The following is a 19,606-nucleotide window of genomic DNA, read 5'->3' as shown; positions in this document are numbered from 1 at the left end:
ACTATATCATTCAAATTTAACATTCAAATTTATTAAATATTAAGCAATTTTTAAATGATTCGCTTCCTGTTTTATCATATTTGTTTTCCTTGTTTGATAATATTAGTTTCCGTATTTGATTATAATTCATATGTTTCTTTTTATGCAGGATTTAGCTTCCTTATTAAAGTGTATTGCACTTGTTTAAATTGTACAATTCCTCGTTAATATAAGCATGCAATTTTACTCACAATTCTTTATGATATTATAGTTTAAAGGCCAAAAGACTTTTTTGCACCCAAGGTTTGGTGAAATTTCAAATTCTCATCTATTAACTTTAAAATCCTAAACACATACCTTTCTGTTAAAATTTATTGTTAGGGTTAAGGGTAAAAATATTATTTAACTAAAAATATTTTAAAAAACTAAAAATTTATAATATTTTATCCTCTAAGTTTAAAAATCTAACAATTTTTTATCACTCAAAGTTTAAAAAATAACTATTTCTCTCTAAGGTTTGTATTTTTTCCTTTGTTGCTTCTCCGATGACTAGAGCCAACTAATCTCCATACCAACACTCCTCCCATCTCCCAAACAAGGATGAATTATTGGTATGAATCTGTGTGATGCACAAATTTGTTTGGGTTGGTCAGACAAAAAAATAAATTCTTCATCCGACCAATGCACATATTTGTATATCGCACATATTTGCATTGATGAATCATTGGTTGACAATTCATCCTTATTCAGGAGATCGAAGGAGTGCCGATATGGAGGTTGGTTGGCTCTGGTCACCAAAGGTACAGTAAGGGAGAAAATGTAAACATTAGGGGGAAAATAGTTATTTTTTAAACTTTAGATGAAGAAAAATTTTAGATTCTTAAACCTATGAGAGAAATGTGATGAATTTTTAGTTTTTTTAATATTTTTAACTAAATCATATTTTTACCTTTACTCTAATAACAAATTTTAATAAAATAATGAGTGAGAGTTTAGGATTTTACCAAGCCTTGTGGAGGGGGAGGGGGGAGAATAACTCTTTTGACCTAGTTTAAATATCTTTATGTACTATTCAGTTTTACATTTTGACCTTTTTACCCCTTAAACTAGGGTTACTTGTTTTTAATAATTCTTTTTTACTAGTGAAATATCTTTGTGTAGTATTCAATTTTACATTTTGACTTTTTTACCCCTAAAACTAGGGTAACTAGTTTTTCTCCATACAGTCGCCTCCTTATTCCATTCAGATTCCTTATTATTGCACAATTCTTCATTAATATAAACATACAATTTTACTCACAATTCTTTATCATATTATAGTTTAAATATCATTATGTCTAGAATTAGGGCTACTAGTTTTTCTCCTTGCAGTTACCTTCTTGTACTATTGAAACTTTATAGTTTCATCCCCCCACAACAAAGCAAAACTATCTTTTCTGTGCATTATAATACCCATCTTTAGAGATATACTCTCTGAAGAAAGTACACATCTGAAGATACATGTTAATTTACTTTACTTAAAACCATGATATTAACACTAATAACTCATCTCATTCATTGACTCTTGCTCCTTCTGTAACTCTGCATAATTATTTATTACCTATAAAACATTCAAAAAGAAATATGTAAGTGGTAAACACTTAATAAGTAAGTAACCTATATAATACTTTTAACTCACACACAACTCATCAATAGTCATCTTATCATTTTTTTTTTTTTTACATTATCTTGCATATAATTGCACATAGTTCAAGTCATCAAGGCTCCTCTCTTGTCTCTTCTCATGATGACGAATACGCCACAACTTATCCTTTCTCCTTGTGAAAGCTTGACTATTCATTTCTATCTAAAACACATCACTTCGTTCCTCTATCAAAGCTTAGTCGAATAGTCATTTTCAAAGTTGAAAATCAATAAATTCCCGTGTTTAGTAAGACTTTATTAATAAATTATATCAATTTTGGTAATATCTAAGTTAAAATAAAAGAAATACCCTTAATTAAAAGAAAACTGAAATTTTATAATTTTTTTCTTTCTCATTTTTTCAAATTTTATTTATTTCTTCTTTTTTTCACCACTCAGGTTACCCATTGTTCTTATTCCTCGTCAAAACTCAAAACCAACAACCATCTCACCAGATTCTTTTCTTTTACTCGTTCATCTTCTTTCTCTTCTTTATAAAACACAAAAACGAAATATTAACCTATTAGAAATTCCTTGTTACACAACATTTGACCAATATAGAGTTAGCCACTTGAATAATAAAAGAGAGAAAACATTTTGCTTTCAATTGGATAAGATATAATTAGCAAATAATAAAACTATGTGTACATATTTTTTATACATAATTTATGTACATAGATAATATGTTATTATATGATTGGATAATTTTAAATTAAAGATAAAATAATACCTAATCACATGATGACACATCATTTATATACTTAAATTATGTATTAAAAATATGTATATATAATATTGCGCTTTAACAAAACTTCACTTTGTTTCTAAATTTGGACTTTACACATGAATCAGTGCATGACCAAGCCAACCATTAAGTTGACCCTCAAAACATCCTCCATCTGTCATTCTACAATCTAACACTACTAAGTTGTATGTAGGGTATCTAAGCCCATCATTAACTTCCATCATCTAACCAAAGATATCTCCTCCAGTTTGAGCCCAAAAAAAAAAAAATCTTTTTTATTGTTTGGGTATCCAAGAACATGAAAGAAGAGATAAGAAGAAGGGTGGAGTTGTGGAGTTGTTAGGAAGAGAGCTATTATTTGTGGGTATGATCCAATAGCCATTGACCATGGTGGTGGTGGTAGCGACGACGGTTGATGCTTTTAGTGGTGGTGTTGGGTTGGTTCTAATGGTGATGACACTAAGTTGATTAACAAAGAAGGAAGAAGAGGAAAACTAGGAAAAAGAAAAAGATGAGAAAGAGAGCAAAGAGAGAATTAGATGGAGGCAATTTTTGGGAAATTAATTAATTGAAACCCTTCTCAATCATGTCATACCATATTAACACATTTTTTTATGTATGATACATATATAGTCAAAACTCTAACTAAATACCCGTTTTATGTTCATCCCTCGTCTTAGAAGCCTAACCTCATAAATTAATTTTCATCCATTAACTCATCTAAAAGTCATTTAAAAAACAAATAAATCTTGTATCAAAATTATCTTAATTCAAGTAAACAACATTTCGTCATATTGTTTGTTATTATTGGATCCGGTCCACCCATGATGAGTTGACTCTATCTATTAGGGTTGCAAATACAATATTAACTCATGATATGTAATATTCTAATTTTGTCGTTGACAGTTATTAAAGATAACTGTTACTCTCCCTCTTTATTTAAAACTGGCGTAACTTCCATTGAGAGTGGAGAACTCTTACGCCAAAAAAAAAAATAAAAGAAACACAATACTCTTTCTATTCAATTCTCTGGAAGAATTCTTGCAGAAACGAGAAAGCAAATCAGCAAAGTGTGTTGTGGATATCGTCAGGAGTGCTTTAAATCACCAATCATCATCAATTGTCAGATTTAGTAAATCGGGTATGTTTTCCTGTGATCTTGGATTGGTATTAATTTTTGCTTACAGTTATCTTGTTTAAAAATTTGAAATTGAAATTTTGAAAATTTTTTTTATGTAGTGCTAAATCCTATTTTGTTAATTCGTAAGTTGTTGTGATTTTATTATTATTTTGTAATTAATTTAGTTATAAAAATGGTTTATTTACATCAAAATAAAAGAATTTTTAGCTTTTGAGATCGAGTTGGTAAAAATAAAAATACTTCGATTCTTTTGGAAATAGTAAACATGTAGGAGTGGGCTAAGCAAATAAGTGGAATAGACATAGTTATTTTAAAATATAGTTTTTTAAAATTGTTTTAATTTATTTATAAACATATTTTAAGCTATAAAGATTTGTATGGTATTTTATATTTCTTAAATAACATAACAGTTTAACAATATCATAACAATTAAAAACAATTTGAAAATAAAATATTATATTTCTACAATAACATAACAGATTAAAAATATTATAATAATTTAAAACAATTTGGAAATAAAATATTATTTTTTAAATAACATAATAGTTTTAAAATATTATAAAAATTTTAAATAGTTTAGAATTAAAATATCATAAAATATTATAAAATTTTTATAAATTCTAGTATATTTGAAAATATATTAATATAATTAAAATTTTTAATTAAAAAATCCAGTCTACCCCACTTCCATACACCTAATGTTTTTAGAAAATCAAAATTTTATTGTTTTCTACCCATTCGATCTAAAAAATTAAACGTTCTTTTATTTTGACGTAAATTTGATTTTAAAAAATTATTCCTATAACTTTTTTTAATTACAAAATAACAACAAAAAACCATAACAATTTATGACTTGGTAAAGTATGATTCATCAACAAAAAGAAATTTCAAATTTTTTATTTTAAATCTTTAAACAAAAACCGCACATTATGATAAAATGTTATTTACTTAAATTAAGATGATTTTGATATATAATTTCTTTGTTTTTTAATTTATTTTTAGATGATAATATGGGTGAAAATAAATGTGGGAGGCTAGGCTTCTAAGGCTTGGGACAAAAAGTACAATGTGTTTTAAATTAGAGTCTTGATCAAGGTTTTAAGAACTAGATCGAATAATAAATTGTTTTAAGGGCTGGTTTTGGTTGAACCGATCAGACCATTTTAACCGACCAGTTCAACCGGATTTTTAGTCATGCAACATTATTAACATTAGTAAATATTGTCTTTCGCTCAGTTAGTTATGAAGAAAACAAAATTACACTTTATAACAATTAAAGGGTGTTATGGTAATTCAATTTCATGAAAAAAAAATTTAAGAGAAAAGTGAGAATAAATTTTCTTCTTTTAAGAAATAATCACCATCACATTGGATAAAAAGAGTCAAAAAGATTTGCAGTTTGTTTGGTTTATTACTACCTTTTTACAACAGCCCACCACTTCACCATGTTCATCCCATCCTTTCAATTTACACACCATAATATCTCCCAATAAACCCTCTGTCTTTCTAAAATGAGCTTCGGTGAAGCAACCAAACCCATACTCCCATAGAAGACAAGGATCTTTGTTTAAAGGATATTCAATTTTTTCAATAAACCCTCTGGTTTCGTCTCTTCTCTCCCACCTCCACCACCAGCCCCATTTCCGTCATCATTTTCTTTTACAGAGATGGATTCGCTTTCCTTATCAGTGCCTCTATGTCCTACAACGCCGTTTGCCGCTGTTTCATGCATAAAGTTTCTGCGTTTGTTGTTTCTGTTAACTATCATCTGTCCCCCGAACTTCGCTACCCCTGTCAATTCTAAGTTAAAACAGCTGGTGTCACACATCATCAAACATTGTCAGCAACCATCGTCAGCAATTCATCGGTTGGTGAGTTCATCATAGGTCACAGCAGCGACGACACACGTGAAAGGGTTGGAGGAGTTGGGTTTCTGCAAATATTTTTTTCAATTTATATTTAAATTTAAAAAACCGGATGGATTCTGAACGGGATTGGACCGAAACCGAAAAAAAACCACAGGTTCGATCACGGTCCAGTCTGAATTTATGTGGAAAACGGTTTTATTTGTAATAGGAATCGTCTGAAGCGCCGATTTACGGTCTGGCCGATTCAACCGACCGGTCCGGTACGGTTTTGCAATCCTTAGTCTTGACTATACCTATGTAATATATAAAGAGTGAATTAAAAATATATATGATTATTAAAAAAGGTGAAATTAATTGATCTCTCAAAATTTTGTATTTTTAAAATTATAGTTAGTATTTAAAACTATTTTTCTTTTGTTTTTATAATTTTAATGTATTATTTTCTTGTTTTTTAATATTTTTTTTCTCAAATACATAAGTGTTCCGTAGAGGAATGAAAATTTACAGTAAATTATATAAATATTTTTTATAAATTTAAAGCATTTTAACATTAAACATGAAATAAACATTTATAGCAAAATATTTAATGTTCATATTTTTTAAATTTATTTTTAACATAACAAATTTTTTAATTTTAGGGTATATTTGAGTTCATTTCATATCAAAAAAAAAAATGTAAAATTTATGTTGAGTGTACCATAAATTTGATGTTAAAGTGAAAAAATAAATTAATAGAAAAAAAAAAAGTGACCTACGGACATACCTAATTCACCCACAAAAATTCATCACTCATAGGTATGGATCTACAAATTTAAAATTTATATATGTATTTAAATGAGTTATCCACAGATTACGCGGATGACCGGTCTATTTTGCCACCTCTAGAATTGACCAAATAAGTCGTTGGCCTTTAATTTTTTAAACAGTATTTGTGGTATCTTCGGGGTCATTGTACAATTTATAAAAGATAGGATGATAAATATTAAAAAACTCAGGGGTATATCAAAATTGTTTGGCATATATCAACGTCATCTTCTTTTGTTTTTTACTACCTTTTTGTAGGCAGCTTCAAAAAAATTTCCGAAGAGTGTTTGGGTTAGGTTTCGAAGCTCCATTCATAGCTTTCAATCGCCGCTCTCACAGGTAAGAACTAAATAATAGCGGACTTTACACCCTCACTTCTGAGATTCTTTGCTGAAATTTCTTTGTTATGTGTTTGTTTCCGGGTGAAATTACGAGATAAAGCTGTAAATTTTTTATGATTTCGAGAATCAACTTTAACTTTTTTGTTTTTCACTGAGCTTTTGTCCAACTAAGCATCTGGTTTATCTACATCTGAGGTTTGTTTTTTCTTTTACGATAGATCTGAATCTTATCACCTGTATGACCAGATCTTGGTTTATTTTTTTATATGTTTAAGATCTGACTGTGATGTGTTTGATATTTACTTTGAAAAGACATGTTTACTGAGGATTGTTTGATTCATAATTCATACTTTTATTTATTTATTTATCATTTAAGAGAATGCTTCAAAAGCTGGAAATATTTGTGGTTTTCTTTGTTTTTTTCTCGCAAGTATATCTTGAAAGCACTAATGGGTAGGAGCTATGTATTGATTAGATTTTTACCTCATAAGATTTTGTTGCTCTTTTTATTATGGAGAATGTTAGAAAACGATGTGAAAGAATGTTCAATATTTTAATAATCTTGATAAGTTGCCCTTGGGGTTGAAAAAGGAATTTAAAATCTGAACCACATTCATCTTCTTAGGTTGCAAACGTTGATACATTTTTTTCTTAATATAAGTTTTTCCATGACCATTTTCATAGTGGTTGTTACTCGGTTTCCCGTGAAGCTATATTTATTAATTTTGAAGTTGTGGTAGTCTTAGTTTCTTTCTTCATTAAGCATATTGAAAATTAAGTATTGTTTGATGATCAATAGATTTTCATGGCGTATTTGTTGTATGCTTTTACAAGTTTAGTAAGGAACATGTAAATTTTTTGCTCAAAAGGAAATTAGTATAAAATTATACAACTTTTGTAGTGGGAGCTCTTAACAAAATGTAGAATGTTGAGCAAATTTTAAAATAAAGAACATACTGAAAATTTTACGAGGTTTGACAAATGTGCCTATGTCCTCATGTCGTGATGACAAATTCACTATTTATGAAATTACAAAATATTGTGGAAACTGCTTACAAATTTAAGACATTCACCCAAAAACTTAGTGGAGTAAATGGTTACTAATTTATGGGGTACCATTTCAAAGGCTTAATAGTTAATAGCCCTTTATATAGCGTACAACAAAATCACAAATTGTTAACCACTCCATGTGGCACAAAGGCTTGAAACCTTTTATATAACCAACAACTATGATGACAATTTGTCAATTAGTCCATGTGAGACATAACCCACTATAATGTGTTTTTGAGTCATTTTCGTAAATAATCTTTACCTTGGTAAAAAATTCAAGGAAAACTTAGATCCACATTCCAAAGTCCAAACATCCTTTCAAATACAAACTCACCATCACAACCTTCCAAAAGATGTCCTTTGGTGTTGTACACCAAGCAGTTTCAAACTCTTGTGACATTGATCTAGTTCAAACAATGAGTGAACTTGACCTTTGTCACTACCTTAGTCAACATATTGGCAAGATTATTCTCCATTCTAATTTTGTGAAGAACCATCTTCTCGTTTTTGGTATAATTCCTCAAAAAGTGAAACTTAACATCGATGTGTTTTGAATGTGCATGATAGACTTGGTTTTTTTCAAATGAATTGCACTTTGACTATCCCAATGCTCATTAATTTGTTTTAAAACTATTCCAAAGTTCTCAAGCAACCCCTGAAGCCAAATGCCCTCATTTGCAATCTCTTTAATTGTCATATTCTCTACTTCTATGGTTGATATAGTAATTGTAGATTTTAGAGTTGACTTCCGACTCACTGATCCTTTAGCAATTGTAAACATATGCGTAGTAGTTGAACAATGCATAACTGAATCACCGACGTTATCAGAATCAACATAACCAACTGCAAATAGACTTAGATCATTATCCCTCTTGATAACCTAACCAATGTTGGTCATACCTAAAATATATTGTAGAAACCATCTCATAGATTGCTAATGTCCTTTACCAGGACCAAGCGCATATTTGTTCTTCATACTAACTGCTTGTGAAATATCAGTTCAGGAGTATGAAACTTTTGACATATATTCATGTTTAATATCAATATTTGGAGATAACGATGCTTTAAGTTTGAAATGAGGAGCTAGTGGCATATTTACAAGCTTTGATTGCTCCTAGATGCCAAATTGTTGTACAATCTATTTTAAATATTGCTTTTGAGTTAGACTAACATAGCCTCTCACTCTGTCTCTACAAATCTCCATGTCAAGAATCTTCTTGGCTTCATACAAATTTTCATTCAAACTTTTGATTCAATTGAGATTTCAACGCATTAATCTCGTTTTTAGAAGGTCTGGACATATCATCTACATACGAGAGTATATGTATGAGAAACCATCTTGTAACTTGCAAACATACACTTACTGATCAAACTAGTTTGTTTTATACTCATAGTCTATCATGCACTGATTAAATCACTTGTATCTTTATCTTTATTTCAATTATGTAGTTACATTGTGATATTTTGTTTCATTGTTTAGAATAAAAATTGCCTTTTCTTAGACTCAAACAATTATTGAGACGAACATCTGGTTTTCTTGTTAATCTTTCTTCTGATGGCCTCTTCTATCTCATTGTTATCTCTTAATATGGTGATCTAATCGACTCTTCACCTTATTTCATTCATCAATCCTCACATTTATGGCTTAATTTTCTTATATATTGTTGTTTGGTTGTTGAGAAAATGAGGGAACATAAACGATTGGTTAAGTTTGTAAAGTTACATTAATTGAAAAGATATCTAATTCTAAAGAAGGGAGCTCAAGCAAAAATGGAAAAGAAAAAGAAGAAATGAAAAAAAAAACTTTACTATCTTTTTATTTAATAGTTTTTTATTTAAAAAAAAAAAGGATAGCAGTTAGACAAATTATTATTTGTTTCTTTTATATTATACAATATTAGAACACCGAAAATTTATCAAAAATGATGTAAAAATATATTTTAGTCTAATTGGCATGAATCTGCCTACTAAAGCTAATTATACTTGCTCACATTTTGCGTTTGATTTTCATTTTACTAATATAATTACATCTCCCTCTTAATTTCTATCAATACTAAAACAAACCAAAAAAATTAAGTAAATGTTCATTTTTTTTAATTGAGTCAAATTTTTGCTTGATTTCGTGTTCTTTAATTTGAATGAATTTTTTATAATGAGATGAGATACCTTAATGTTTTATTATGTATCAAAAGTTAGGGACTAAGAAAAAGTTAATATCATGCACAGTGTAACTAGTTTCTTTTATACTCATAGGCAATTTGAAAGATCTTTACCCTTATCTTTCTTCTTAACTTTGGGCAATTCTTCTTCCAATGTCCTTTCTCACAAAAAGTCACATTTGTCTTTAGCAATCAACCCTAAACTTAGACTTGCTTCTATGGTTATCACCAAGTTTCTTACTATGAGATCAACCTCTAACTGTTAAAGTTTGATCCATATTTCTCTTTTTCAAGTGTTCTTTCTTCATAATTTAAAATAGCATTACAAACATATTCACCAGATATTTTATCCTTCCTATGAATCAAGGTGATGTCAGAGCTTTTATGTAGACATCTTCTTTATGTAAGGATACCGTTTATCCCAAGTTGGACATGAAAGAATTATCCCACATGCTTGTTGATTGATCTTTTCCCATATTACATTTCTCATGTCTCCTGATTTCTGTTCTTTAATGGCTGCCTTTAATTCATGTTGACACAAGACATTTTTCAATATGCATTGTCACATACTAAAGGAATTCAACCATCAAATTTCCCTACTTCAAAATTTTCACTACTCACAATTGTCCACAAGGACGACAAAAATTTTGTCATCCTCTTCTAAAGCTTAAACTCAAATGTGGAATTCTAATGGCCTTGGGTAGAACCTAAGGTTTTGATACCACTTTTTGTGCTCAAATGGAAAGTATTTTAAAATTGTTGATAAAAATGGCTCAAAACACATTGTTGTGGTTTTTGTCTCTGTTAGGATCCCAAGTGTAAGGTATGGGACTTGGATTCCACATTGGAAAGTATGAGCAACTAGTGTGGGGTTTATATGGTCTTAGGCTCTCCCATCTCAATAGCTAGCTTTTGAGGTGTGGTTCTCTTAAGGTTCGTATCATTTGGTATCAGAGCCATCACCATGTCTCCCAGTTGCAATCGTGCGGCGCGGGTGGTGACGCCGGCATTGCAGTGTTCGCCTGGGGCTAGCAGGGAGCTAGCACACAGCCAGCCCGCATGGGCGCCGGGGTTGCGGAGCGTGGTGGTATGTTAGGATCCCAAGTGCAAGGTATGAGACTTGGATCCCACATTGAAAAGCATGAGCAACTAGTGTGGGGTTTATATGGCCTTAGGTTCTCTCATCTCAATAGCTAGCTTTTGAGGTGTGGTTCTCCTAAGGTTCATATCAGTCTCACACGGAATAGTTAAACTAGTTGTCATTGTAGTTGTTAACCATATAAAGGGTATTAAGCCTTTGTCCCACATGGAGTAGTTAACAAGCATTTGTTGTTTTTAGTTATATAAAGGGGTATTAAGTAGGGCTGGATACGAGCCGAGCCGAGCCCGAACAGGACCTAGCTAGTTTTCAACTCGTTTTCAGTGAGCCCAAGCTCGGGCTCGGGCTCGCTAAACACATGTTCGTGTTCGGCTTGTTTCATAATTTTAGTGTTCGGACTCGGCTCGCACTTAGTTGGGGTTCGTGTGTTCGGGCTCGGGTTCGCTTTGGGCTCGTATTTCAAAGAACAAACGGTGTTGTTTGTTCTAAGTTAAATGTTTTTTTATTTGAGTGCTCGGTTCGCTTAACTGGTGTTCGGATTCGGGCTCGTATTCGTTTTTTGCTTAAAATTCAGGCTGGTGTTCGGGCTCGGGCTCGGGCTCGGGCTCATTCAAGGCAAGCTTTGGCTGGGGCTCGTTTCGAGCCCGAACAAGTTCGCTTCGAATCCACCCTTAGTATAAAGCCTTTGATTATATCCGACAAATTAGTAAACACATTTACACAGTTAAGTATTTTGACGAATGTCTTAAATTTGTAAGTGAGTTTTCACAATATTTTGTAATCTTTTTATATGGTGAATTGGTCATTGCAATCCTAGAACGTAGACACATTTGCTGAATCTTGTAAAATTTTGTGGGTGTTCTTTATTTTAAATTTTGGTAAATATTTTTGCATTTTCTTAAGTGCTTCTACTACAGAAATGGTATAGTTTTTGTTGGTAAAAATGGCTCAAAACACATAGTCGTGGCTCGTGTATCTCATATAATAGTTAACAAGATGTCATTATTGTTTTTAGCTATATAAAGGGGTATTAAGTTTTTGTCCCACATGGAGTAGTGAACAAGTTATTATTGTTGTTGTTAGTTATATAAAGGGGTATTGAGATTTTGTGATGGTATCCCACATAGTAGTAAGCATTTACCCCATTAGGTTTTTCGTGAATGTCTTAAATTTGTAAGTGAGTTTCCACAAAATTTGTAAGTCTCATACATATTGAATTGTTCATCACAAAATTTTGCATGTGTTCTACTACTTTTCTTTTGAGCACAACAGTAAACAGTATAAAAGTACGAATTTTGACGATACCTATACAATGAGAATTGTATGTTTCTTTTTGTTTCCTTGTAAATGAAGTTCAGGATTAAGTCTGAGTATTTGCTTTTTGATGTTCTTATTGTGGGCACTTATCAGCATACTTGTAAGGAATCTTTAAAAATTGATTATAAAAATCATTATGGGAATTGGGTTTTAGTCGACTGAATGTGATAATTGAATCTTCATAATACTTGCAAAATTTGTTATTTGAAGTCCATTTTTTTTTTAAATACTGTTATTCTCTCTTCAGAAATAGTAAAAGTATCTTTCATTTTGTCCCCAGGTATGATGAGGCCTATATTCTGTGGGAACTTTGAGTATGATGCACGTCAATCTGATCTGGAACGACTATTCAGAAGATATGGCAAGGTTGATAGGGTGGATATGAAGTCTGGTAAGCATGCAAAGTCTCTTCTGTTCTTTTTATTGACTATTGCATCAATTTAGTTGGTTCGTGTAATGGTCTTGATGGCTATTGTTGCTGCTATTCAAATTTTGCTTCAAAATTTTATGCTTCAGCTGGTTTTTAATAAAGTGGACTCAGTTACTCCCTACTTCCTTTATTGTAAATGCCTATATGAGTGTATAAATGGTTGTTAGTAGTTGAATTGTATTGGGCATTAACTAATGACAGTTAATGTTCACTTTCAGGAATTTTACATGAATGAATTTCTTTATGAAATAGTAAGTTGAAACATTTATTTACTATCTTAATGTTAATGATTTAGTCTCTCTGGCATTTGAATTTAATTTATCCTTAAAACGAAGGAAGAGACAGAATGGTGTGAATAGGGCGTGGGGTTGACTGTTGTGATTATCATACATTCTATAGGCAGACGTTAATGAAGTTAGTAATTTTTTTTTAACTATGTTAGGTGAATTCTCTCATCGTAATGGAATTAAAATTACCCGTATGCTTATAGTTTGTCATAGTAATCTGTATATGAAAGGATGTAAATAATTTGGTACCACACACATTATAAAAAGGCAGTTAAGTCCAGCATTGACAAGGCACTTCAGTCGGTCCCATTCACTGTCGTCCATGAAGGTAGCAGCTCCTCATGTTTCCTGGTTGTCAGCAGCACTTCTGAACTCGTGACTCAGAAACAGCAACCATCCCTTGTTGAGTTTCAGTGGGGGTTTGAGGATATGGTTGAGAAAAAAACATCTTTTTTAAAACATAAACCCCCATACTCAACATTTTCTTTGGCGCAGGATTTTCTTGGGATATCCATACTCCTGGCATATGGATGCACTCTTCAGAATTTCATTTCCTGCCTGTGACGAGCTTCCTCTTCTTTTTCTCAAGAAGAGTCACTCTCATCTGCAAGGGCACATCCATACCACATTTTTTTCTCATTGCCTTTACATTCCTCATGACTTTTGCCCAGCCTTCCATTTCAGACATGTTTCAACGTAGAAACATTGCCGACCTTACAGCAGAGGCATCAGAATAGATGAAGAAGGCTCTCTATATTCATTGACCTACCATGAGACATCCACTTTTGGAATCTTGTTCCTTGACATCACTTAGTTCATCACACAAGGTCTGTTACTACTTTTGCTAGTAAGTTAGTTTACAGATTTCACGGAGGTTGCCAAAATTTTATTCTAAGGTAGGACATAGGTGGTTTGTATGATGCTGAAAGGGGAAAATGCCATCTCATACAGAGGATTCTTTTTACCGGAGGATTCTTAACTTTTTTGGTCAAGATGTATAGAAGTTACGACATTTATACAACTTTTATTGCATACAGGGTTTGCTTTTATTTATATGGAGGATGAGAGAGATGCTGAAGATGCCATTCGAGGGCTTGATCGGACTGAATTTGGACGCAAGGGTCGCAGACTTCGTGTTGAATGGACAAAGGTACAACCTCTTTTGTAGTCTGGATTAATTACTTTTTCATTCATCTGATTTCAATTTTCATTATGGTTATTTGGCATCTTAGAAGAGCTCTTTTTATTTCTTTGTTGTAGCATGAACGTGGTATTAGAAGACCAGGCGGTTCAAGAAGACCTTCTTCAAATACAAAACCTTCCAAGACCTTGTTTGTTATCAATTTTGATCCATACCATACCCGGACTAGGGACTTAGAAAGGCACTTTGAGGCATATGGAAAGATTGTTAGTGTAAGGATCAGAAGGAATTTTGCATTTGTTCAATACGAAGCACAGGATGATGCCACCAGAGCATTGGATGCTACAAATATGAGGTTGGTCTTCAAGACTTTGTTTGTGCTTTGTCTTGACCTTTGTCATCTTGTACCTCTCTCTTTCATTATATATTTGCTCTATTTTAATGGGTTTTCCTCTTCTGATTTGCAGCAAGTTGATGGATCGAGTTATATCAGTTGAGTATGCAGTTCGTGACGATGATGATCGGAGGAATGGAAATAGTCCTGATAGGAGTCGTGACAGGTCACCTAATAGGGGCAGGAGGAGATCCCCAAGCCCTTACCGAAGAGAGCGGGGCAGCCCTGATTACGGTCGTGGCTCTAGCCGCAGTCCTTATCGGAGAGAAAGGGCAAGCCCTGATTATGGTCATGTTCGCAGCCCAAGTCCATACAGGAGAGATCATGCCAGCCCTGATTATGGACGGGGTACTAGCCGTAGTCCTTCTAGAAAAGAGAGGGCTGGTGCTGATCGTGGTCGTGGCCCTAGCCGGAGTCCCTACCGAAGAGAGAGGGCTAGCCCTGAAAATGGCCATGGATCTAGCCGCAGTCCATATCGGAGAGAAAAGCCAAGTCCTGACAATGGTCGACAAGGTAGTGGAAGTCCCTATGGAAGAGAAGGTAGCCCTGACAATGGTCATGGCTCCAGCCCGAATTCTATGCCTGAAGCTAGGGACAGTCCTAATTATGGTGGTACTGAGAGCCCCGACAATGACAGATACCGGAGGTTGCTTTCTCCTAAATTTATTCTTTGTTAACGCTTATCTTTGTACAGTTTATGTGATACCTTGTTAATTTCTTATGTAGTCGTTCACCTCCGGCAGATGACTGAAGATGATCTTTGATTGCCTCATTGGCGGACAGCAGTTGCAGTTCTATGGAATTTGTCCCCGTTAACACTCAGATGTGTACTGCCTGCCAATGACATCTGTGCAGAAGTAAGATCATAATTTCTGCAGATGAACCCATGATGTAGTTTATCTCCTTAGTTTAGTACTTTTGTTTTAGCTCTTAAACCGAATGGATTCTTATTTCTGGCAATGAACAATTTAGCCCTGTCGTTATGGAGTATTTGATTCATGCTTCTCCCATATTGTGCTTTTGTTTTTCAAATTAGGCAGGCTATATTATTTTGTTCCATGTTATGTAAAATGTTGAAGTGGTTGCAGCTGCAGCATCAAGGTTTATGGTGTCTATATTAGCTTCAGACATAAGAATCAACTTGTAGTTACAGGGAATGTCCATTATGTTGGATCTCTGCTAGTTCGCTCTAATATCATTATTGAATTCGAGAATTTGACATGACCAATTTTAATCTCTGAGCAATGGTATGTACATCTAATTTTGAATATCTAATTAAGTATTTATATGGTATATTATTATGTAAATAGATGTTATTTTATTCTTAAATCAAAATAGGTGATGATATATCATTTGGTTAATATTAGATGAACATATATTTATTGGTAGTTTTACAATAAAACTGTGCATCCATTTTAGGTACATAAGTATATATATTTATATGTGTTATCATATGATTTAGGGATTTTGAATTAATGATGAAATAATGCTCAATTATGTGAAAATATATATAAGTATGTATATATTTATGTATTCAAAATAAGTTTGTATAATATTATTCATAGTTTTATTATTACACGAGAAGAAATTAAGATGGATCTGGGTTGGGCTTCAGTGTGACCATGACCAATTAGAAAATGTACTAGTTGAATCTCTAAATTTAGACTTCTCGGATAGCTCAGTTTGAATGGTAAATAGTGAAACTAAGGACAACACCCGAGAATAATCGAAGAAAAGAAATCACTAGAAAAAAGAATTCTTGAAAAAAAAGTTTTGGTGAAGAATCATCATCGAACTCTCCCATAATAACCAGTTTGTTGAATAAGAGCTTTAATTTGAGTTCCGTTCAATTTATTCGAACCTGAGCTGAGCCCTCCATTTGAGTCCACCCCTGGGAGAAAATTGAACATTATCCTAGATTATGAATAGAGCCTTCTATAGTGTAGGGCGGCTAGCGATGTTGTGATTAAGGCATAAAGAAAGAAAGTTGGACCATGAATACGGTGGAAATTTTGCATTTGCTTTTTATCCATTGTTCTTTTTTCAATAGTAAATCTTTGAAGTTGGTCCAATTGCTCTCTGCCTAATTTTATCCGACACTTTAAAAAGCAAACCCACGGGTGGAAATATCAGGCCCACAATTTGCATTTGCTTTTTCAGACAAGACACTTGTCTATAATCCAATCCACGCTTCACATTCCCCTTACAATATACGCTGACAAAATACGACAGGATATGAAGTTCCTACAGCACGTGCTTTCCACTTCCAAGACAGGAGCGTGACATGCAATTTTCATCTTTCAGGTAAATATCTGGAGCTGGATAATGGTATGATGAGATATCAACCCCACATACATCAATCCAAGCTAAAGCTGTCATGTTAAAGGAAACACAGTCAGATACCATTGTTTTCCGCCGTAAGATGTGCAAGTCAGGGGACCAACCATACACGCGCCACCACCTCAGTCGTCTTCCGGTATTTATGTTTCCGTATTCTATTAGGTTTGATTAAGGGCAGAGCAAAATCGGGTTAGCTCAAATTCGATTTTTAATTCAATTCAATGAAGTTTGAAGTAAGTTGCTTTTAGATGAGCTTGAGTTTGAGGATATAATATTATGACACTCAAACTTGAGTCTAAGTTGTTAGGTTCACTGTGATCTTGAACTCTAATAAATATAATTTAATATAATCAAAATAATATTATTTTAATTGATATACTTTAAAACAATTGTTGTTTTAATATAAGTTAGGCTAAGTTTTAATTTGGTTTAATACTCGAGTTTGATTTACGATTAGTTTGATTGCACAATATCCAGTTCTAATTGTGAGAGTTGATATTGGATTAAATAACTACTGAAATTAAATTATATGGCTAATGGTGATATTGATACAAGCAATGTTATGTGTACATATTTTTAATTATATAATTAAGTATAAATTATGTATCATTATGTGTTTAAGAAATACGAAAAAATATATACACAGAATTTTATTAATATTACTATTTAAATACAATGTTTATAGTGACAATTTAATAAAAAGGAAAAAGACATTTTCCTTTACTATTTCATTTAAAAATAAAAATATCTTTTATTTTTGTCTTACTTCTCCACTTGTAAAAACCATTTATCGTTCACATGAGGCATGACGCAAGGGGTCCCATATTCATAATTCAAAGCTTATGTCCTTTGAAAGATACATTTGTGATAAAATCATGTGATAAATTGAATTTTGTATATATTACAAAATAAGGGTCCATACTAAAGACTTTCATATGTTTTGTCTACAATTTTTCGACACGTGACTAAATCAGTGTCTAATTTTATTACATGCACATTAATTAATTAATTTTTTATGAACATAAATTTGAAATTTTTTTAAACTATTTTTACACTTTCAAGTATATATTATTGAGGTATTATTGTGTACATTGTATCCTGTAAATGCTGCCACTTTTTACCAAGTTTGTAGAAAACCCACTAACTTTGGGACCCCAAATATTTCAAAACTACATCTTACATCCCATGTCTTCACTTTTGGTCCTTTCCTTAACATTAAAGCCAAAAACGGATCATGTCTTCTCTGATGAAAAATTAAGATCAATCTTTTGATTTACTTAATTTATTAATTGTGGGATCGATCACTAAATCTGGTGTTTGGTATGCTTGTTATGGTTGGTTCACTCTGAAAAGACAACCAACACAAGTGAAATTTCTTATTATAAAAAAAGCTTAAAATTGATGGTTGACTTGCTTTCATAACTACATAATTGTTAAATTCATCCTTCATAAACAATTATAAACAGACAATATTACTTCATTTACAATGGGTGGGTATTAACGAGTACAAACTGAATGATAATTATCATATAATTAAGTGATTTTAAATTACAGATAAAATAATATTCAATTTTATGATAATACATTAGTTTGTTTATACCTGTTAATACTCATCATTTGTATATGTAATATTCGCATTAATTACACCATAAAATTATTTAAAAAAAAAAACTCTCTTAAATTATCAAATTCCCTATTTGTAAGATTATTAAAAAACCCTTTTATAAAAATATTGGAAAAAATCTCTAGCTAGCATAGAATGACACTAACAATTTGAATTCAAAGAAATATTTAGAAGAACTCAGAGAAATAAAAATAAAAACTTGAAATTATAATATATATATATATATATATATATATATATATATATATATATATAAAATCAAACTTAATGACCTTTTTTATTGTATTTTTTGAAAAAAAAATCTTTTTTAATATTAATTTTTTCTTCAATATTGTGTTTTGTTTTTTATTTATTTTCCTTTTATTTATATTATCAAAAGAGTAAATTATGTGTATACAATTTAAATAGATAGATAATGTATCATCATATGATTAAATATTGTTTTATTTTTAATTCAAAATCATCAAATTATATGATGACATATTATATGTGTACTCAAATTGTATACCAAAAATATATACATATAGTTTTATCACTATAAAAAAAGTTTTTTTTTAAGTAGTAATTTTATTATTAATAAAATTATGTGTATTCATTTTAGGTGTATAAATAAGTACATATTTAATATATGTCATCGAATGATTAAGTAATTTTAAATTAAGGATAAAATAACATTCAATCATATGATGATATATTATATATATATTAAAAAATAGATACGCATAACATCACTTTTTGGTTATTATTCTACTCAGAGTCAATCCATCATCTATTCTAACATCGAATAATCCAAAAGATATACTTAAGGATATGAGTGTGTATTTTGAAACCTCTTGGGTCCAAACATAATTGCTTAAAGTTTAGCAGTGGAAATATCGGTGGAGTAAAATAAATAAATAAATAAATCATTTTGGATTATTATATAAATAATTCACGTGTAAATTTCCAGGCACGTTACACGTGTGGTGCATAGGCAAACACGTTATGAGTGGCAGGTCTAAATCGCCAACCGAAAAAACCTTTGGATTCTCACTAAGAAACAAACAAGCGAGAATTTGCTTTAATTGAAGAAGACAGATGTAAAACAAACGAAGACCCATCACTGGCATTAAACAGGAAAACAAAGGACTTTTTTAGGATGCTTGGTCACGGAAAATATTGGTTTTGTTAATCCATAAAATTATGTTTATCTAATTTAAAATAT

General features: G+C 31.6%; 1 protein-coding gene across 4 annotated transcripts; it reads left to right on the top strand.

Annotated features, from left to right (window-relative positions):
* The first annotated feature begins 6,440 nt into the window (after nucleotides 1-6,440).
* LOC123225765 (serine/arginine-rich splicing factor RS40-like) lies at nucleotides 6,441-15,448 on the top strand. Of its 4 annotated transcripts, none has more exons than XM_044649987.1 (6): nucleotides 6,441-6,559; nucleotides 12,467-12,577; nucleotides 13,941-14,053; nucleotides 14,164-14,399; nucleotides 14,512-15,084; nucleotides 15,165-15,448. In XM_044649987.1, the coding sequence occupies exons 2-6, from the start codon at nucleotides 12,469-12,471 to the stop codon at nucleotides 15,187-15,189; spliced, it is 1,056 nt and encodes a 351-aa protein (XP_044505922.1). In that variant the 5' UTR covers nucleotides 6,441-6,559; nucleotides 12,467-12,468; the 3' UTR covers nucleotides 15,190-15,448. The 4 variants fall into 4 exon arrangements, with proteins under 4 accessions (XP_044505922.1, XP_044505924.1, XP_044505923.1 ...); XM_044649989.1 differs by having other exon boundaries at nucleotides 6,518-6,559; nucleotides 15,182-15,448; XM_044649988.1 differs by lacking the exon at nucleotides 6,441-6,559 and adding an exon at nucleotides 6,633-6,756.
* Nucleotides 15,449-19,606: the final 4,158 nt, after the last annotated feature.

The sequence above is a fragment of the Mangifera indica genome, chromosome 9 (genome assembly GCF_011075055.1).
Source record: "Mangifera indica cultivar Alphonso chromosome 9, CATAS_Mindica_2.1, whole genome shotgun sequence".
In the NCBI taxonomy this organism is placed as follows: Eukaryota; Viridiplantae; Streptophyta; class Magnoliopsida; order Sapindales; family Anacardiaceae; genus Mangifera; species Mangifera indica.
This window is presented reverse-complemented; position numbering and strand designations above follow the sequence as displayed.

Bases quoted from the DNA above. Each gene is read 5' to 3' on its own strand.
- LOC123225765 (XM_044649987.1), top strand. From the start codon at position 12,469: ATGATGAGGCCTATATTCTGTGGGAACTTTGAGTATGATGCACGTCAA. The intron at 14,400-14,511 runs GTTGGTCTTCAA...TCTGATTTGCAG, and splicing joins TTGGATGCTACAAATATGAG to CAAGTTGATGGATCGAGTTA. The intron at 15,085-15,164 runs GTTGCTTTCTCC...TTTCTTATGTAG, and splicing joins GACAATGACAGATACCGGAG to TCGTTCACCTCCGGCAGATG.